The following is a 20,611-nucleotide window of genomic DNA, read 5'->3' as shown; positions in this document are numbered from 1 at the left end:
ACCCTCAAGCTCTTCCCTTCCTCGCAAGGTACAAGACCTCCAGTTTGATAATCAAACCCCAAGCCCAAGAAGGAAACCTCAACTCAATCCTAGACTATGGAGCCTCCAAATGGACTCTAGGCCCCAAGACTCAAAGTTCAACGGTAATCATGAATCCTGGACCCTGAAGTGAAAACTCCCCTCCAGGAATGGAACCTTCACCCCAGCTTGGAACACAGACCCCCCCAAAACAGGCACCTCAATACCAAGCCAGAATCCTGCCTGCAGAAACAGTACCTTCATCCCAAAATAGAACTTTGTGACCTGGGAACTGAACCTTAGCACCAGACAAGAAATCCCCACTTTCAGAACAAGCCCTGAATCTTGGGGAAACTCTTCTCAAAAGCTAATCTAGACTCTTCTTAGATTTTGTTTCTTTAGCATAAACTCAACTTGAGGACCAGACAAGGAAACCCAAATTCCCAAAACATTTTCCTTCACATTTGGTAGTGACTTTGATTAAATTTAGTTTTAAATCCTATCTCTAGAAAACATTTCTCTCTCTCTCTCTCTCTCTCTCTCTCTCTCTCTCTCTCTCTCTCCCTCCACCTCTTACTCCCCCCTCCCCCCAAAGACCTAGATATTTCCCTGGATAATCAGCAACCCTCAAGGCAGAAGACAGTAACCTGAACCTGACTAATTATCACATGGTCCGGACTTCGGGCAGACTTAAGATAACATCCTGACCTATGTTTCAGCTCATAAGTTCTAGAAAGATCCCCTGGCTACTCTCAAGTATGAGACCAGATGGAGGAATGCTGGAAAATACCTCAGAACTGTTCTCAGCCAGTGGCTCAATGGTTGAACGCAGACCTAAGAACCAGGAGGTCACGGTTTGATTCTTGGTCAGGGCACATGCCCAGGTTGTGGGCTCGATCTCCAGTGTGGGGCTCCTCAAGACCTGAAGAACTGTCCTAAATACCTCACCTCCAACCAATCAGCTCCCAGCACAACCTCGAACCCCTAACCCACGGCATCTTGTGATTTCACCCTACATCATCTGTAACCTACACACCACCAAGGGATTTGGGCTGTTGAGCATTAGTTTCCCATTCTCCTGGATGGCACCATTCATCAATAAAATAGCCAATATTTCTCCACTACAGTTCTAGGTGTTTAGTGTTTAGCTCTGCCAGCACCAGGTGGACGGACTCTTTCTGTTCTACAGCAGAACCAGAGGAATGTCATGCAACCAGAGCACCAGTTTCTAGGAGGGCTCCAGTTTGATGCGGAAACTTCCATGTGAGTGGCAATTTGCGTGGCATCCTGGTCACTCACAGCCTTGTCCCACTATTTCCTTCATCCTCTTGGCTCCACACCAGAGTGCCTGGCTGGTCGGTCTTTTGAGCCCCAGAGGGTCTGTCAGCCTCAGCTCGGGGTGGGGGGGTGCCTACTCTTGCCACTTCTACCTAACATAATACTGGAAGTCCTAGCCACTGAGGCAAGAAAAATAAATCAAAGGCATTCAAATCAGAAAGGAAGAAGTAAAATTGCCTCTGTTTACAGATGACATGATCTTTTATGTAGAAAACTCTGAAAACTCCACCCCCAAAAATCGATGGAATTGATAAGCAAATTCTATACAGTTGCAGGATACAAAATCATACAAAAGTTACTAACAACAAACTATCCCCCCCAAAAAAAATAAATTAAGAAAATAAATCCAGCCTGACCGGTTTGGCTCAGTGGATAGAACGTCGGCCTGCGGACTGAGGGGTCCCGAGTTCGATTCCGGTCAAGGGCATGTACCTTGGTTGCGGGCACATCCCCAGTGGGGGGTGTGCAGGAGGCAGCTGATCGATGTTTCTCTCTCATCGATGTTTCTAACTCTCTATCCCTCTCCCTTCCTCTCTGTAAAAAATCAATAAAATATATTTAAAAAAATAAATAAATCTATTTACAATGGCATAAAAAAATACTTAGGGATAAATTTAACCACGGAGGTAAAAGATCTGTATACTGAAAACTATAATGAAAGACATTGAAGAAGACACAAATAAATGAAGAGATATTCTGTGATCATGGATTAAAAGACTTGATATTGTTAAAATGTCCATACTACCCAAAGTAATCTACAGATTCAATACAACCCCTATCAAAATTCCAATGGCATTTTTCAGAAAAATGGAGGGGGGGGGGGAGAATCTCAAAATTTGTATGAAACCACAAAAGACCCTGAATAGCTAAAGCAATCTTGAGGAAGAAGAGCAAAGCTGGAGGCATCTCATTTCCTGGTCTCAACTATATTTCAAAGCTATAGTAATAAAAACAGCATGATACTGACATCAAAACAGAAATACAGATCAATGGAATAGAATAGACAGTGCAAAAATAGACCCACGCATCTATGGTCAACTAATTTTCAACAAAGGTGCCAAGAATATACAATGGGATAAGGACAGTTTCTTAAATAAATGGTGTTGGGAAAACTGTATATCCACATGCAAAGGAATTAAACTGGACCCTTATCTCATACTATATACAAAAATCAACTTAAAATGAATTAAAGAGCTGAACATAAGACTGGAACCATAAAACTCCTACAAGGACTTAGGGGAAAGCTTCTTGACATTGATCTTGGCAATGATTTTTTTTGGATTTGACACTCAATGAACAGGCAACAAAAGAAAAAATAAACAAGTGAAACTACATCAAACTAAAAAGTGTCCATACACACACACACACACATACACACACACATACCAAAAAAAAAACATATGCAAACCATATATCTGAAAAGCAGTTAATATCCAAAATATATAAGGGACTTTTTACAACTCAATAGCAAAAAAAAATAACAATTCAATTTAAAAATGGGCAAGGGACCTGAAATAGTCGTTTTTTCAAATGATATGTACAAATGGCCAACAGGTACATGAAAAGATGCTTAAAGCCACTAGTCATCAGGGAAATGCAAATCAAAACCACAATGAGATATCATCTCACACCTGTTAGGTGTCTATTAGCAAAAAGAGAAGAGATAAATATTGATGAGGATGTGGAGAAAGGGAACCATTATACACTGTTGGTGGGAATATAAATTGGTACAACCATTGTGGAAAACAGTATGGAGGTTCCTTAAAAACTAAAAAATAGAACTAGCACATTATCCAGAAATCCCACTTCCGGGTCTATAGCTTAAAGAAACGGAGTCACTATCTTGAAGAGATAGCTGCACATCTATGTTATTTGTCAGCATTAGTCACAAAAGCCAAGATAGGGAAACAACCTAAGTGTCGACAGATGAATTTTTAAAAGGTGATACATATACAATAGAATATTACTCAGCCATAAAAAAGAAGGAAATCTTGCCATTTGCAACAATATAGATAAACCCGAAGGGTATTCTGCTAAGTGAATTAAGACAGAAAAAGATAAACACTGCATAGCATCACTTATATGTGAAATCTAAAATAAGAAGAAGGTTGAACTCACAGAAACAGAGTAGAATCATGGTGCCAAGGGCTGGGGGGAGGGAGGGTAGGGAAATAGGCAGAGGTTGATCAAAGTGTATAAACTTTCAGTTATCAGATGAATAAGTTCTGAGGATCTAATGTAGAGCATGGTAAGTATAGTTAATAATGCTGTATTATTGTTTACTTGAAATCTGCTAAGAGAGTAGATCTTAAGCATTTTCACCAAAAAAATAAAAATAAAAAGTAACTATGTGAGGTGATGAATGTGTTGATGGATTGTGGGAATCATTTCACAATATATAAATACATCAAAACATCACGTTGTACACGTTAAATATGTTACAATTTTGTCAAAGGCCAGGGGAAAAACAGCTTTATTTCTCTCCTCTCTTCCTCTTTCCCACCTGCTGCCTCATTTCTCAACCCATTTTTCCACACTCTGTTTTGCTAGATGGCCATCCATCCAGTCCCTCCTGCTTGCGTCTCCCTTGACAGATTAATAATTTAACAAGTACTGAGCCTCAGGGTGAGGATCTGGGGCTTTGATCTCAACTCTGGGAAAACCAGAGCAGCCTTGGCCGGTTCCAGTTCTGGCTGATTTATGGCCACCTTTTATGGTTTGTGTGTGTGTGTGTGCAGAGGAACCTGGCCCCCACAGGGGTGAGGAGCCACCTGAGATAGCCTGGCTAGAGTGGGACTGAAGGCCCCTGGCTCGGGGACCAGCAGATGTCAGATGCACGTCACACCACAGGCGCCAGGGCCCTGCCTCTGCCCACCCAGGAGCCACCTGTGAAAAGCAGAGGGGACATTAATTATTGATGGTGTCCCAGGGGGTAGGGTTGGAGCCAAGAGCTCTGGGCCAGCCCTGAACTGCTCACCTGTCGATCCTCCTGGCTCGAAGACCTCAAGGCCTTGTGGGACACAGCTCTCCAGGGAACACACACAGCCCTGACCTCCCAAGAGGCTCACCCTCCCAGTGTATCCAAGCTCTTCCATGCTAAGCCACCTGGCGCCTCACTGACCACTGCCCTGGAGTCAGATCTTCTAAAGCAGCGGTTCTCAACCTGTGGGTCGCGACCCCTTTGGCAGTCGAACGACCCTTTCACAGGGGTCGCCTAAGACCATCCTGCATATCAGATATTTACATTACGATTCATCACAGTAGCAACATTACAGTTATGAAGTAGCAACGAAAATAATTTTATGGTTGGGTCACAACATGAGGAACTGTATTTCAAGGGCCAGAAGGTTGAGAACCACTGTTCTAAAGGCTCTCCCAAATCAATCTACATGCCTCCCTGCTCACTGTCCCGCACTGGTAGGAGTCACACACCTCGCCTCGCCTGGAGGACTGCAGCAGCCTCCTGCCTGGTCCCTCCCTGCCTCTCTCTTGCCCCAGAGCATTCGTCCCCTGAATGCCCCAGAGTTCACTTCTGCCACCTCCTGAGAACAACATCCCACAGGTCAGAGCCTCGAGACCTTATTACCACCTGGTCCAACCCAGCTGCATGGCCTTGGGCAAGTCACTTCCCCTCTTTGGGGCTGAGAACCCCAGACCTGGGCTGAGAAAGGAGGGAGGGCAAAGCAATCTCTAGGATATAGAGCCCCATGCAGTACCTGACCACCTGCCAGTCCTCTCCCTTCAGGAAGAATGTGTTTAAAGGAGCATTTGCTGGCAAGATCAGGGAAAGGAAAGGCAAAGAAAGCAGACTCAGAGGAGGAGAAGGGCTCCAGGACACGCTGCCCATACGGACGGATGTCTGAACTGGATGAGGCTGGGCTATGAGCACGTCAAGGGCAGAGACGGTACCCAGTACTCACCTCTCTGTTCTCCACACCCAGCACAGAGGAGGCACCGATGCCTGAAATGAATTGGCTGGGACATCCTAGCCATTTCACTCTATCGGGGCAAAGTGGCTCCTCGCCTCGCTCTCAGGGCACCTGGGCACCCCGACTTGGACACACACACTCTAGACTGGCCCGTGCCCTGGAGAAACCAGCCTTTCCGCAGACGCACCAGAGGCCGGGCAGCCAAGGGGAAAAGAGGACGGTAACAGCCAGCAGCGTGTGGAACTGCCTCCGCCCTCATCATACGATAGCACCTTCCCCTGGCAATGCTCCCCCTTTTCTGTCCCCATCCCAACCTCTGCAGCAGCCAGGGTGGCATTCTGGGGGCAACAGAAGCAAAGAAGGTCACCAGGTAAGCCAGCAGACATATTTCCCTTTGTCCCAAGGAGGCTCCTCTCTCTTCCTCCTGCCGCAGCCCCACACAGACAGCCTTTGTGATCAGCAGCTTCTTCCGGGGACAGAGGGGCAAGGGAGCAGACGCTTAATGATTTTCTGCTGAAAGTTCCTTGGCCTGAAGGGCTGGGATGACACAGCCCTGGACTCAGCCCCTCCAACTTAGCTGGGGTGGTGGGCCAGCCCCAAGCTCTGTCCCCAGGCACAGAGGCCTGTGCGAGGCCTCCTACCAGGAACACCCTTCGCCAATGCCCTCCAAGCCCAGCTCCAGGCTCTCAATTGGGGGTTGTTTTAAAGATTAAATGAGATAATAGGTGAAAAAGGCTCTGGAACACAGCACGCTGGTAATTATGATCATCTTCCGACTCGTGCTTGTTTAATGTCATTGTTCCCATCTGCTCCATGGCCGTGAGCCCTCGCCGGCTCTGTGCACCACGGCATCCTCACGCCTCGGAGAGCATCTGACCCATCACTGATACTTAGTATGCGTTTGTTAAACAACAGAATGAGCATCACAGCATCCCTGGAACCCCAACCTCACTCTGGGAGAACCTCAATCCGGGAGCCCAGCACAGAGGCCCGCCTACCCCCAGAACTACAGCTGGAGCAGAAAGCCAAGGCTGCCACCTGCCTCCCAGAGATGCCATCTATTATCATCATCATCATCTCCTCCTCCCCCTCCTCCTCCTCCCCCTCCTCCTCCCCCTCCCCCTCCCCCTCCCCCTCCTCCTCTTCTCCGAGCCCTTGCTTTTCTCTCAGCCCACCCCCACAGGCCTGAGCACCTGCTCATTTCCCGGAGCAGCAGGATCCCGGTAATGACCTCTGATAAGCATCTTTTAATAAACCCTGTAGCTGGATCTGTCATCCAGGGCCTCTAGTCTCCCGCTCACATCCTGTCCCCACCCCTACCCCATCTCGGCCCACTACTTGGGCTGGCCCATTAGTGCTCTGGTCTCACCAGGCAGGCCCCCAGGGCCTCTGGGCTCTGGCTTGCTGGAAAATGGCCAACAGGCAGCCCAGGCTATTCCACAAGCCAGACCCTCCTCATGAGCCTGGGTTCTCAGTAGCCTGGCCTGGCTCTTCCTGCGCCACCCAGCCTGACCACTGGCCAGCCCACTTCTCTCCGTCCCTGCAGGCAGGTTTCCCAGGTGTTACCAAGGAGACCACTTGCACCCTGCCCAGGGTTGCCAAAGCAACCTGTTTCAGTGAGAAGCGGCCCCACATCCTCTAGCTCCTGGGTGTGCAGGATCAGGGATGAGAGAGTCACCAACCAACAGGAAGTAAGTCCAGGCAACTGGTACACCAGATGGAGGTATGCCCTGGGCAGGGACCAGCCCCTGCCTGCCTTCCTCCCCAGTCTTCCTCCTCTGTTACCACTCTTGTTCATCCTGCCTCCATCTTGAGTTCTGTGATTTGGAGCCAATGTCTGGGCCTCAATGTGCACATCTTGTCAACGTGCACATCTTGGAAGTGGGCACATACTCTCTCAGACAGTCATATGCAGAAATTCCCCCCAAGACCAATTTTCTCCTTTGTGGGCTTTGGTGTCCTGGGTAGAAATCTCAGCTCTGCCCTTTCCTAGTTCAGTGTTTCTGGATAAATTTTTAAAACCGATTAGTCTCAATTTTCTCACCTATAAAATGGGAATAATAATACAGTGGGGCCTTGACTTACGAGTTTAATTCGTTCCATGACGGAGCTCGTAACTCAAATTACTCGTATGTCAAATCAAAAGTGAACGAGTGAGACACGTGATGCTGGGCTGATGTTGTGGCGTTCACTGTGACGTTCGCTGCGCCAACTAGCGGTGGGGTATCTGAAGCTGGCTCATAACCCGAATTTTAGCTCGCAACTCGAAGCAAAAAATAGGCCGAGAGATGGCTCGTATCTCGAAAAACTCGTTAGTCGGGACACTCGTAAGTCAAGGCCCCACTGTACCTACCTCAAATTAATTAGGAGATTAAATGAATTAACCTACATGAATGTACTTAGCATAGTTACTAGGATCAGGATTTGGACTCCTGAAAAATGCTTTTTCTTTCTGATGAGCAATGGCCCTGCTGACCATGGCCATAAGTCAGAATGCTTCAGATTTACCCATGGGATCCCTAGATGAGGCTGTCGGCTTGGCTGCCCTACCTAGCCCTTTTAGCTAGGCCTACAACAGAAGGCCTGCAGCCTCCATTAACTTCCTAGCAGCCCAAGGTGCTTCATTCCCTCCATCCCTCAGCCTGTATTTTTGCTGCTGTTGCTGCTATTTAAATGAAATCACTATACCCTTCTGCTCAAAAGCCATCCATGGCTCCCACTCCTACATGATAAAGTCTAAACTATTCATCCTCATACCCGAGGCCCTCCAAGATCTGGTCCCTGCAACCTTCAGAGACTGACCTGTTCATCTCCCCACTGAGGACCCACACCCCAGGCAAGAGGAGTTGCTCACTGTCCCTGCACGCACCTTGCATTGTCCTGCCTCTCTGCCCTTGCAGCTCCATTCCAAACCTTCCCTATTCAACTCCAGGCCCCCCTCCTCTGAGATGCCTGATCTCATCTACTCCAAGAGTGACAGAGTATGTCTGTTCTGAGGCCCCACAGCCTTGACAGTTCTCAGACCTTGGGGTATATCAGAATGACCTGGGGATCTTGTTAAACATGCAGGCTTGGGGGCCCCATCCACAAAATATTCTGAGACAGTGGGCCTGGCCTGGGGCCTGGGGCCCTGCATTTTAGACGTGCTTCCAGCTGATGCTGGAGTTGATACAGGCAGTAGAAACACCTCACTTTGAGAAACACTGGCCCAAAGAAACAGAAAGTTCCCTTGAAAGTGTCTGATAACTGGTTGACAGGTGTACATGGCTAGAAACGCTGCAGGGAGGTGTAAGGGGCAGGGGCTGGGAAGGAGCAGCATAAACTCCACGGTACTCCCTGTCCCTCCTCTGGGGCTCTGTCCAGAGACCTGGAGATTGTTCCCCAGTTTCTTTCTCACAATGAAAGACAGAGCTCACTAAGAATGAATACTACAGGGGCAGGATAGGGTATAGGGTGGAGCAAAAGGACGCTTACAGTTGTAAGTAGGTGAAACACAGAGTTTATTCTTGTATTATTATGTATTAAATCCCAGCTCCATCGGCTACTAACTGTGTAGTCTAGGACAAGTTACTTAACCTCTCTGAGCCTCTCTTTCCCCATCTATAAAATGCTGACAATTGCCCTAACCGGTTTGGCTCAGTGGATAGAGCGTCGGCCTGCAGACTGAAAGGTCCCAGGTTTGATTCCGGCCAAGGGCATGTACCTTGGTTGCGGGCACATCCCCAGTAGGGGGTGTGCAAGAGGCAGCTGATCGATGTTTCTCTCCCATCGATGTTTCTAACTCTCTATCCCTCTCCCTTCCTCTCTGTAAAAAATCAATAAAATATATTTTTTAAAAAATGCTGACAATGATACCTCCCCCAGCAGGTTGTCAGAAGGATATTAATGCAAATAATCTATATTTAGTACATGGCACACAGTAGCTGCCCAATACACAGTAGCTATAAACTATTATTGTTATGATTAACAATACAGGGTTCAAAGGTCAGACTGAACTAAAAACCAAGGCTTTCAAAATAGATGCTAAGCGTTCAACTTGTGGCTGTCTCAGCCCAGACTCTCTGAAGTCTGGGGTAGCAGAAGGGGCCCCCAGCCCCCTCTCGCAGGTCTGTCTGCTGCATTGCTGGGGGTGGAGAGCTGGATGAGCTCGCCTAACCGGTAAGCGTCATGACAACCAAGGAAGGAGCCCAGACAAGGGCTGTGGAAATATCTATGGGTTGTCCAAAGAAAGGAGGCCTTGATTACCTGGTTATAACAATCTTGGTCGTAACCTCGAAGGCTGTGGACAGGAGAGGGGCATGATAAAAGGAGCACCTTAGGCAGATCACTCCGGCAGCATCAAAGGAGGAGCTGAAGGCAGAAAGGCCAGCTATTGCAACATTTGGGATGAGGACACAGACCAGGGAAGTGGCAGTGAGAATGTGAAGGCTGGCGAATGGCTAAGACCTTGTCCTGAGAGGATGCACCTGACCCGCACCCTCAGAGAGCAGTGAGGAAGTTCAGGGACTGCAGACAAGTTCATGTGGCTCACTCTGGCCCACCTGGAAGAACCCAGGCTCCTCGGCCAGCTGACCTGAGAGGCCCCTCTGCTGGCCAGGAGCTTCCGCCCACATGGAAAAAAGACTCTGGAAACAACAGGTGTCTTGCTGGTGTCACACCCAGCCAAAGCTGGAGAGGGACAATCTCCCTGTGGCTGTTACAACCAGTAGCTTTGTGAAATGTCCAATTCAAAAAACATCAGCTTTGAAGAGATGGAAGGTATATACCCTAAAGAACTGAAAACAGGTGTTCAAACAAAGACTGGTGCACACATCTCCATAGCAGCAAAATTTACAATAACCGAAAGGTAGAAACAACTCCAGTGTCTGTCAACGGACAAGTGGACAAACAAAAGGTGGCATAGCTACACAATGGAATGCTATTCAGCCACAAAAAGGAAAGAGACATGTTACAACATGGATGAACCTTGAAAACATTATGCTCAGTGAAAGAAGCCAGACACAAAAGGACAAATACAGGATGATTTCCATTTATTTGAAATGTCCAGAATTGGCAAATCCACAGAGACAGAAAGTGGTTGCCAAGGATACAGGGGAGGGGATAAGGAAGAGTGACTGCTTATTGGGTACATGCTTTCCTTTTGGGGTGATAACAATGTTCTGGAACTGGATAGAGGTAGTGGTTGCTCAACACTGTAAATGTCCTAAATGCCATGGAATTTTACACTTTAAAATGTTCAAATGGTGAATTTTCTGTTACGTGAATTTTACCATAATAAAAGAAAAAGATGGGAGGTGGCCCATCCAGTCCCCAGTTATGGGTGACCACTGGGACTGAGGAGCCCTTCTAGTTACCATTCCCCCAACACTTAGCACCAAGCAGACAGGCACTCGGAAAGTGCTGGGGAAGGAGAAAGACCTTTATTCTCTGTATTTGTCTCCATGAAGCATGAACCCCCTACCTAGTCACCCTATGCCCATCACTGAGAATATATACAAACAAGTACTCATTTCCACCTCCAAGCCTTTGCTGTATCTCCCTTTCCCTACTCCTTCCCACACCTAGGACTCCCACTGCACTCCTTGCCATCTACCCAACTTCTGCAAGTTCCCTCCGTGTCCAGCTCAAACCCTTCCTGATCTCCCATTTCTGACCTCTGCCCACACACATCTGGCATTTCAACAGTCCACCCAGCCCTTGATGGCATTCTCCCCTCAGCCTTGCCTTTTCAAGTAGATCTCCGGCCTGTGAATGCACAGGGATCTCAGGAGCATTCAGCGCCTCGTAACTGTTGGTCCTAAGCCCAGAGCTATACCTTGGACCTCTCTCCTGGACACTCCTACGCCAACACTGTTCGGTTCCCAGTGGGAATAGCCAGAAGTAGAATGAGGTCAGTGTGCCTCCAGGAAGAGGACCAAAGTCTACCACCCAACAGGTCATGACCAACGAGCTTTGTTTCATGTCAGCCTGACAGCCAGACCAATGAGTCCCGGGGTCCCTATCACACCAGGCTCCTTGCAGCTGTTTTTATTAAAATGTTGAGAAATCAATAGAGATTGCAATTATAGGAGAGAGAGAAATCAAGAGTTCCCTGCCCCCAGCAAATTTCTGGATGGACACGGCTAAGAAGTAGAGCTGAGGTCTGGGTGAATACAAAAAGAATTCCAGCAGAACTCTGGGTGGACTATCTTAGCATCGAAACCAGTGTCAAAGCCAACAACAATAAAAGTGGAATGGAATTCTAGATGACCATTGAGATAACACAGAAGACACCTAGGTCAGTGCTGATACAGTTACCAGTAGAAGGGAATTGGAGTGAACACTAAAACAATCACAGAATGGAGCTGATGGCTCTATTGGGGTGGAGAGAAGTCAGGCTGGGAAGGAGGGTCAGTAAACCCTGGATGAAGGGTGGAGGGCATGCTCTAATCCTTTACCTCAGGCTTAGAAGAAGCAGAATAAAAATCGCATGACCACCTCCAGCAGGTGTGTGGGAGGGGCACGGGAGAGTGGATTCTGGTAGATCAAGCCTGAAGGGAGATGGGCAAGGAGAGGGAGACGGCTGGGAAAGCATTTCTCCACCATTTACTCTCATGGAAGAACTGATCCCTGCAAACCAAGGAGGCAGCAGCAGGAGGTTTTTCCAAGTCAGATAAATGGGAAGTCAGGCAGAGGAGTAAGTTAGGTTGGGATCCAGGAGGTGAGAGGGCCTCAGACCTTCTTCCCGGCCACTCCCTCCCTTGCCAAGACCCCGGCCATAAAGACCTCACATCCCCACAATCCCAAACTTCAGGTAAAAGAGGTGCAATTATCAAGGCCCTCTCTGGGCTTCCCTAGGGTCAAGGATGGAGCAGGACCTTTTGGGGGACATGTTGTGAACATTAAAGCACTGAGTCAGGTCACTGGCCCCCAGCTAACTCCTTCCCTTGAAGGACTTAGCCTGGCTTTGCCACCTTCTCTTGACTGATTCACTGAGTAACTGGGCAAATCACTATCCTTTTCCTTTTCATTCTTCTCACTTGTCACTGAACTGGATGATGTCCACAGTTTCCTCCATCATTAGGAATCTGTTTCCCATGCTCAGAAACAATTTTTATACATGCTAATACTTACAGCTTATTTCTGATTATTTAAAAATAATACTTGCTTATTTCAGGAATGAGCAAAATATTGAAAATGAAAGAAAATATATGATCCCATTACCTAGAGGAAACCATTGCTAACCCTTGGAGACATTCTTTCTATGGCTGGTATTTTGGCATTCGTATCTTTTTCTGTAACAAAACTGGGATCTTACAGTCTATACAACTTTGTATCCTGCCTTTTCAACTGTCATGCTGCTGTGAGCATTTTCCCAAGTTATGAAATATTCTTCAAAAATACAATTGTAAAGACTGCAAAATACTCCGCCAAGAGAATATACTATGACCACAGGACTGTTAGGTTGTTTTCCTAATATAAATAACACTGCCATGAACATCCTAGCCTGGTGCATGAACACCTGCCAGCATCTCCATTTCCTTAGGATCAGTTCCTCTAGGTGGAATCACAAGGCCAACAAATGTGATATTTTAAAAGGTGTTGACATGTACCACCATAGGAATTTCCGGAAAGACACAACAAGCCCACTGATTTTCCCAAGCCGAGTGAGAGCTGAAGTTCTGAAAGGGTTGGAATTAGAATGCAGGACAGTGGTCCCGTCTCTCCTCCTCTCCCCTAGTCTTGAAGGTTAACTGTCCAGCAAAAAAGAGGACAGAATTCCAAGTCAGAGACAGAGGTCTGCAGCCTAACTCTGCCTCTCCCTGGTTTGGGGAACCTGAAATAAGCATCGGTTCGCCTCGCCTAAACTGTAAAATGTGTCTCATTGTTGCTGCTCACACCCCAGAGCAGTTTCCTTGCTTCAGTGAAAGTTCTTCGCAAACAACAATGCTTTTTGTCAAAGGGCATTATTAGTATCCTTCTCATAACCTGGGGGGCTGAAGAAGTGGGTTGTTCTCTGTGAAAGCCCAAGGGTGTCCCTTCCTGGTTCTTAGTCACCGGACTGCCCAGAACAAGCGCTGGCCAGTTCTGAGAGTAAGAAAGCTTCCTGAAGGGAATCGGTGGGGTCTGAGGACCCAGAGGTCAGAGACAGCACTGGACGCTGCAGGGCCGAGAACTGGGCCCAGGGTCTCCCTGAGAGTGCCGAGTGGGTCCAGGACTCAGAGGGCAAAGACTTTCCTGGTAAACGTTCCTCTGCTTCAAGGTCCCCAGCCCCTCCTTTCTATGGTTCCAACTGAACCTCTGGCCTTTGGGGGAACCAGAAACCAAGCTGATTCCGTGGATGCAAAAAGTCAACAACTGCAGAGGACCCCGGAGGCCAGCAGCTCTGGCTTTTTCTTCCAGGCCGCTATAAATCAGTCCTGGGTCATTAAGACCCTCCAATTGGAAATGCAACTAGTGCTTCCAGCGTGACCTCTCCAGCTCAGGGCAGATGAAAACGGAGACGCTGATGCCTCCCTTGAGAAGCACAGCTGACCAGCCTGAGCATCCTGCCACACTGACCTACCCACCCCAGCAAATGCCCTTCCTCAGCCCATATGCCTCAGCCGGTACGCTCACCAAGCATCACGGCCTGAGGGGACTCCAGTGGCGTTCCCGGTACTGGCATGGAGAACTGCGCAGACCCCGCGGAACGCCATCCTCCGGGGTTTCCACCATCACCACAGGCCGCCCCCACCCCCAGCCCACCTCCACCGCCTAAGAGATGAGTAGGTCCTGTCTCCAAATACGCACAACAGGTGGCACCTGCCCGCCCTCCCTAACTACACATCTTCATCTCCCTGCCCCTCCACCTGCGCCCTAGTCCTCCAGCTGCGCCCGGCCCGGCGGAGCCTTACCTTTGAGGTTTTGGGGGTGGCCCCGCGGCGGCCGGCTCGGGTTTCCTCGGGGCAGAGAGGGGATACTGGAGAAGTTGTTACCCATGGCATCCGGCCCCAGGGGGTTCGGCGCTCGTGGGGGCCAGACGAGGCTGGGCAGGAGCGGAGGCACAGTGCAAGTGTGTGCGCGCGCGCGGGCGCGCGCCGCCGGGGGAGGGCCCTGGTGAGGCTGCGGCCGGGGGCTGGCGGGCTGCTCTTCTCCTCCTTGGCTCTGGGTTCCGCGGTCCTCCGCGGGGCCAGCCCGCCTCGGGGGTCCTCGCGCGAGCCGTCTACCTGCCTGCCATCGCCTGCGGCGGGGGCCGGGGCCGCGGGCAGGCCCCTGGATCGGGGCCCACGGCGCCCGGGGCTCCCCACTTCCTCTGGCTCGCGTTCGGGTTCGGGCTGGCGGGGGGCGGCGCGACGGCTCCCGCGCGCTCCCCCGGGGCCATAGAGTCAGGGCTCCTGGCGCGGAAGCTCAGAGGCTCGGCCTGCCCGGCGGCTCGCGGGCTGGGCGGCTTCGCGGCTGGGCGGCAGGCTTGGTCCCGGCCGCGGGGACGGCCGCTGCGGTGTTGTGCGTGACGTTCTTACCGCCGGGCGGTCTGCATGGAGCGGGGCTCCGGGGAGCGCGGAGAGTGCTGGGCGCTCCCTGGTGGTGGGTCTCCTCTGGCCGCGCTCCAGCGCCGCGCCCCGCCCTCGCCCCCCGCCGTCGCCAGGATTCCCTCGCTCCGGTTGTTATGGTGACAGCTGCGCTGGTGAATGAGCGTCTTAGTGACACGCGCGCGCCCGCTCAGCCAGTTGTGGCTCCAGGGCGCGCCGCTTCCCGGCTGCCCCGAGCTCTTCCTCGGGGCGCTGGGGGGTGACGGGGGTGCCGGGCCCAGGTCGGGGTAAGATATGGGGCAGAGGTGGGGCTCCAGGGCTGGGCTTATCCCTCTCACGGACAGTGGAACGCGGTCTTGAAAAGGAGAACCGGTACAGCAAGAACATTGAGCTCCCAGGTGCCAGGCGCAGTGAGAAAGCTCTAATTTACCGTACCATTTCCCCACACCAGGTACAGGGCCCGGCACATAGTGAAAGCACAAGAAAAATAATTTTTTTAAATGACTGAATGGATGATTGAATACATGAAGTGAGATTAGGAACCCTGGCATTTGACCCTCCAGTCTCAGTCACATCTGAAGGGGCAAGGGCTCAGAACAAGAACCCCAGGCTGTCCAGCTACTGGACACAGTGTTGGGGGCCTTTGGGTGAATACAGACCGGACCAAAGAGACTAGGTTGCAGGCCAAGCTGGGGAAACAGACATCAGGGACAAATCATCAGAGAACCAACTCTGAACTGAGTGGTTCTGTCAGCCATAAGAGCTTGGGAGAGAGGGACCTCTGTGGCCTGGAGCAGTCAGGGGAGGCTTTCTGGAGGAGGAGGCTTCAGCAAGTCTCCTGTTCACTGTGACTCTTCCATCCTGTGACTCAACACTGCTCCCAGGAGGCCTGCAGGAAGGGAAGAGGGAGTCATTCTCCTCCTACCTGTATATGGGACATCTCCCTCTCCCAGTCCATCAGGGGTAGATGAGCCCAGCTCTCCCCGCTTGCCCCCACACCACTCCACCCAGAGAGACTCTGCTTTCCTGCTCCTCTAGGTCACCTCTAGCCCTGAATCAGTGAGGACGTGGGCTGGCAACAGGCATCTCATCCATCCCGTTATGGAAGGTTCTTCCCTCAAGGCTCCATGTGACGGCTCCTCGTTATTCAGACACACCCCCTGACCTTCCCCAGCTAAAGAACCCCGCCGCTCTCCGTCACTTCCCATACCATTCTTCGGCTTCATTTTCTAGAATTAGTTTGAAAGCAGCCCTTCCCCCTTGTTTATGTTCTGCCTCCCGCACTAGAACCTAAGCTCTGTGAGGGCAGGGAGAGAGCAGGTCAACTCCATTCCCCATACCCTCTCCAGACCCTAGGAGAGTGCCTGGCACAGGACAGACTATCAAAAAGTATTTGTGGAATGGATGAATCCCCCTGCTTGCCAGCAGAACTCCACTAAGATCCCTGGGAGGAAAGCCTCTGAACCGAACGGCCCTTTATCTCCCTCCCCTGCCCTCCACCCCACCCTACGGCAGGCATCTCATCCTTAAATGCCTGGGACTCCAGGGGAGCTAGAAATACCCGTGACAGCTGCTCTCTGGGGTCTGGAGGAAAAGACAGCCCCCTCCCCCACCTCCAGCCTCTCAGATGCCCAGGATCATGTGCCCAGCCAGCTGCAGAATGGACATGGCAGGTCAGGGGTGCTGTCTTATTTATGGGCGTATCTTCCCGAGGCTCACTCCTAACCGATGACTCATGCGTCAGAAATCCTTAGGCTCTGAATAGCAGCACGCTCACACATTTGCACACTCACCTCTACACTCTCTTGCACACTCACTTCTACACTAGCCGGTACACACTCTCACGCGCACTCATGTGCCCCAGGAAGTCTGCTGGAATGAGGTCGCTGGGAGTTGCTGCTGGCATCACAATAAATCTGAAGGCTCTGTACAGACGAGACTAATTCCCTTGGAGTGTGTGTGTGAAGTGTGAGGCCCCTGGTAGGATTTGCAGACAGTGGCTGAGGGGAGGCTCAGGCCCTTCCTGGAGTCCCACCCTCCCTTCAGGGAGAAGGAGCTAGTACCTGGGTCAGGGGATGGTAGGGAGTGAGGCCCCCAAGGTAGAGGACTGCAGAAATGTGACAGGCCCACGTGGTCTAAACCTGGAGCTATGGGCAAAGCAAGGGAGAAGGTCACAGAGAAGTGAGAGCCTGAGGAGTCCAGAGGCAGCAACAGGCCCTATAGCTCAGGGCAGCCTGAAACCAGGGGCCCCGAAGGAAGGTGAGAGGCATTAGGGTCCGAGGCAGAGAGCTTAGGACAGGATAGACACTTCCCCTAACCCAAGGGGGTTCAGGAGACCCTGGGAGTATCAACAGGGCTGGGATTTTTTTTTAAATGATTTTAATGATTTTTAGAAAGAGGAAGGGAGAGGGATAGAGAGATAGAAACATCGATGAGAGAGAGGAACATCATCAATTGGCTGCCTCCTACATGCACCCCACTGGGGATTGAGCCCACAACCTGGGCATGTGTCCTGACCGAGAATCGAACCAGTGACCTCTTGGTTCCTGGGTCGACACTCAACTGCTGCGCCACACCAGCTGGGCCAGGGCCGGGATTAGGATGAGGCAAGGGAGGCGCCTCTGGTGTAAGATGTGAGGAGCCCCAGGCCCTCAGGGTCATGCAGGGCCAACCCTGCCCTTGCTCCAGCCTGAGGAGGAGTGCCTCTGCCATGCTGCACAGGGGGAACCTCCCTAGCCTGGCCCTAGCCCTTCCAGGGAGCTATGTACTATGGGAGGGGACACCACTGTCAAGTGTCAACTGGGTGCAAGTCTCTGGCCAGGCCAGACCAGGTCCTAGAAAAGGTGATGTGACTGACTGGGGCCCAGAGAACCCAAGAGTGGCCCCTCTGAGGGGTCCTGTGCCTCAGAAACCCTTTCCTGGCAGGGGCTGTGGTTAGACCCAGCTTAGAGAAGCAAATAACCCAGCACTCTTCTCCCCCCTCATCTTCTACCCCAAACACACACACACACACACACACACGCACACACACTGGGCAGAATCCCAGAGGCCTTCAAGCCATCCCCCAAGGGGGCTGCCAGCAGGCAGGGAAGTGGCCTTCGAGCCCTGAGAGCCCTTCCCAGCCTTATCCTGGAAGGGAGGAGGGGGAAAGGACCTGCCAGGGAGACAGGGGCTGGATGAAGTCACCCTTTTGCTGGCTTCAATGGAAACTATTAATACCCATAAGGTGGTACTCCAGTACCTGTCACCATGGCAACCCCACCTCCCTAGTAGTGTGGATTCTGAAGACGGTGCCTATGGAAGCAGATGAGTGTGAGTGCAACAATGTGTTTGAGTGTGTATACACGTGTGTCCTGGTGTGTACATGTGTGAGTGCTCTGAGCAGTCACACCAGCGTGCAGGGGAGAGAGGACCCCAGCAAGGACCCAGAGAGAACCCACAGGGGCTCCTTCAGCAGCAGCTCCGGCCTCCATTTTTTCTTCTTTCTCCCTCGCTTCTCTCCCTTCTGACTAACTCCATTCATATTCTCTCTCTCTCTCTCTCTCTCTCTCTCTCTCTCTCTCTCTCTCTCTCTCTTTCTCTCTCTCTCCCCCCTCTCTCCCTCTCTTCCTCTTTCCTTTTGTCTTTCTGCCCTTCTCCCTGCCCTTCTCTGCTTCTCTCCACCCTTGTTTGTTTCTGTGTTTCCTGGCTGTCTCTCTTCTCCTTGTTCCTTGCCCTGTATCCTCCGGCTGGTTCACCTCTCTCTTCCTCTTCTTTCTCACTCCCCACAGCACCCAGATCCATTCAAGTCTTGAAGAGTCTCCATATTGATATGAAATATTTGACTAACAGTCTCCTTTCTTCCTTCCCAAGCTCCAAGATGCTAAGCCCAGAACCAGCCACAGGGATGATCCCCCACCAGGCAGGCAAGAGTGGGGTTCATCTGGGCCAAGCTGGACCTCCCCTAAACTTGAGTTCACCCTAGTCAATAGTGTGACACTTCCCTCCATGTCGAGAAACTAACATTAAAACAGCAAACAGCTACAACCATCTCTAGCCATAATACAGGGATCCCCCAACATCCCCAAAGCCCACCCATAGCTATCATGGCATGAGAAAACTTATACAGGGTTTTCCTGCCTGAACTGCAGGGGGTCTCTGGACATATCAAGGGGGAGAGTGCCTGATACTCAATAAATATTTATTCAATGAATCAACAAATAAATCAGTACATTAACCTATCAATACAGCCATCTAGTCAGCCAGAGAGCCTTGCTCAAGCCAGCCCACCTAGCTAGTTCCTTTCTCAATAGTACCTTTCCCACAAAGTATCCCTGAGGCCAGGCCTGCCCTCTGAGGGATGGGAGCCTGTGTACCCATCTTAGCATGAAATGGGTACCATACCACCTTGTTCCCACGTGCTTTGGAATCTGGCATTGCTCATTGCCCCTCATAACCATTTATTGAACACTGCCTGCATGCCTGGCACTGTGTGAGACCAAGTCTCCTTGCCAGCAGCATAGGGGAGCCCACCCTGTGCTTTTGTATACTCCAATCCAGTCTCCCACCTCCCATAGCTAAGTTTAGGGCCGAACACACAGTAGATCTCAATATTGTCAAGATGTCAGTTCTTCCTACCTTGATCCAGAGATTCCGTGCATCCCAACCAAACTCCCAGCAAGCCATTTTGTGGACATCAGCAAACTGATTCTAAGGTGTGTCTGGAGAGGCAAAAGACACAGGTTAATCAACACAGTATTGGAGGAGAACAAAACTGGAGGGCTGACACTACCCAATTTTAAAAAGTATTATAAAGCTACAATAATCAAGACTATGCAGGATTGGTGAAAGAATAGACAAATATAGATCAATGGAACAGACTAGAGAACCTAGAAATAAACCCACATCAAAGAAGTCAACTGATATTTGACAAAGGTGCAAAGAGAATACAATGGAGCCAGAATATTCTCTCCAACAAATGGTACATGACCAACTAGACATCCACAGACCTAGTTGGTCATGAATCACAGACCTAAATGTAAAATACAAAACTATAAAACTTGCCCGCCACCGTGGCTCAGTGGTTGAGCATCAACCTATGAACCAGGAGGTCACAGTTCCATTCCCAGTCAGGGCACATGCCCAGGTTGCCGGCTCAATCCCCAATGTGGGGTGTGCAGAAGGCAGTTGATCAATGATTCTCTCTCATTATTAATGTTTCTATCTCTCTCTCTCCCTTCCTCTCTAAAATCAATTTAAAAAAGAAAACTATAAAACTCCTAGAAAATAACATAAGAGAAAATCTAGATGGTCTTGGTTTAGGTGGTGGCTTTTAAAATTTATTTTAATTCTTACCCCCAAGGACATTTTTCTCACTGATTTTAAGAGAGAAAGTAGGAGGGAGAGAAGGGGGGGAGGGGGAGAGAGAGAGAGAGAGAGAGAGAGAGAGAGAGAGAGAGAGAGAGAGAGAGGAATATTGAAGTGATAGAAACACATCGATAGTTTGCCTCCTGCACACGACAACCGAGTATGTGCTCTTAACTGGGAATCAAACCTGGGACCCTTCGTTCCTCAGGCTGACACTCTAACCACTGACCCAAACAGACCAGGCTGGTGGTGATGGATAAGAACCCTGTGATGTAGGTACTATTATTGCTACTGTTACTTTATTATTATTATCATCATCTCCATTTTACAAATGAAAACCCTGAGACTTAGGGAAGCTAAGACACTTGGCTTGGAGCTGATAAGTAAAGCATTGAGGTACAAGCCTAAGATGGTCTGGATCAAACCCCTGCGACATTGTACCCGCCCCAGAATGAGAGTCCGTCCAGTGCCCAGGCTGAGGAAGACACC

General features: G+C 50.2%; 1 protein-coding gene across 1 annotated transcript in view; it reads right to left on the bottom strand.

Annotated features, from left to right (window-relative positions):
- NEURL1 (neuralized E3 ubiquitin protein ligase 1) overlaps window positions 1-13,963 on the bottom strand; it is a 68,029-nt gene extending 54,066 nt beyond the window's left edge. Inside the window, exons 1-2 of the mRNA XM_014461909.2 lie at window positions 13,884-13,963; window positions 9,531-9,564 (exon numbers count right to left, since the gene is read on the bottom strand). Coding sequence (XP_014317395.2) covers window positions 9,531-9,564; window positions 13,884-13,963 — 114 coding nt within the window. The remainder of the gene's footprint in view (window positions 1-9,530; window positions 9,565-13,883) is intronic.
- Between the last annotated feature and the right edge of the window lie 6,648 nt (window positions 13,964-20,611).

Source organism: Myotis lucifugus, unplaced genomic scaffold (assembly GCF_000147115.1).
Source record: "Myotis lucifugus unplaced genomic scaffold, Myoluc2.0 scaffold_162, whole genome shotgun sequence".
Taxonomy (NCBI): Eukaryota; Metazoa; Chordata; class Mammalia; order Chiroptera; family Vespertilionidae; genus Myotis; species Myotis lucifugus.
This window is presented reverse-complemented; position numbering and strand designations above follow the sequence as displayed.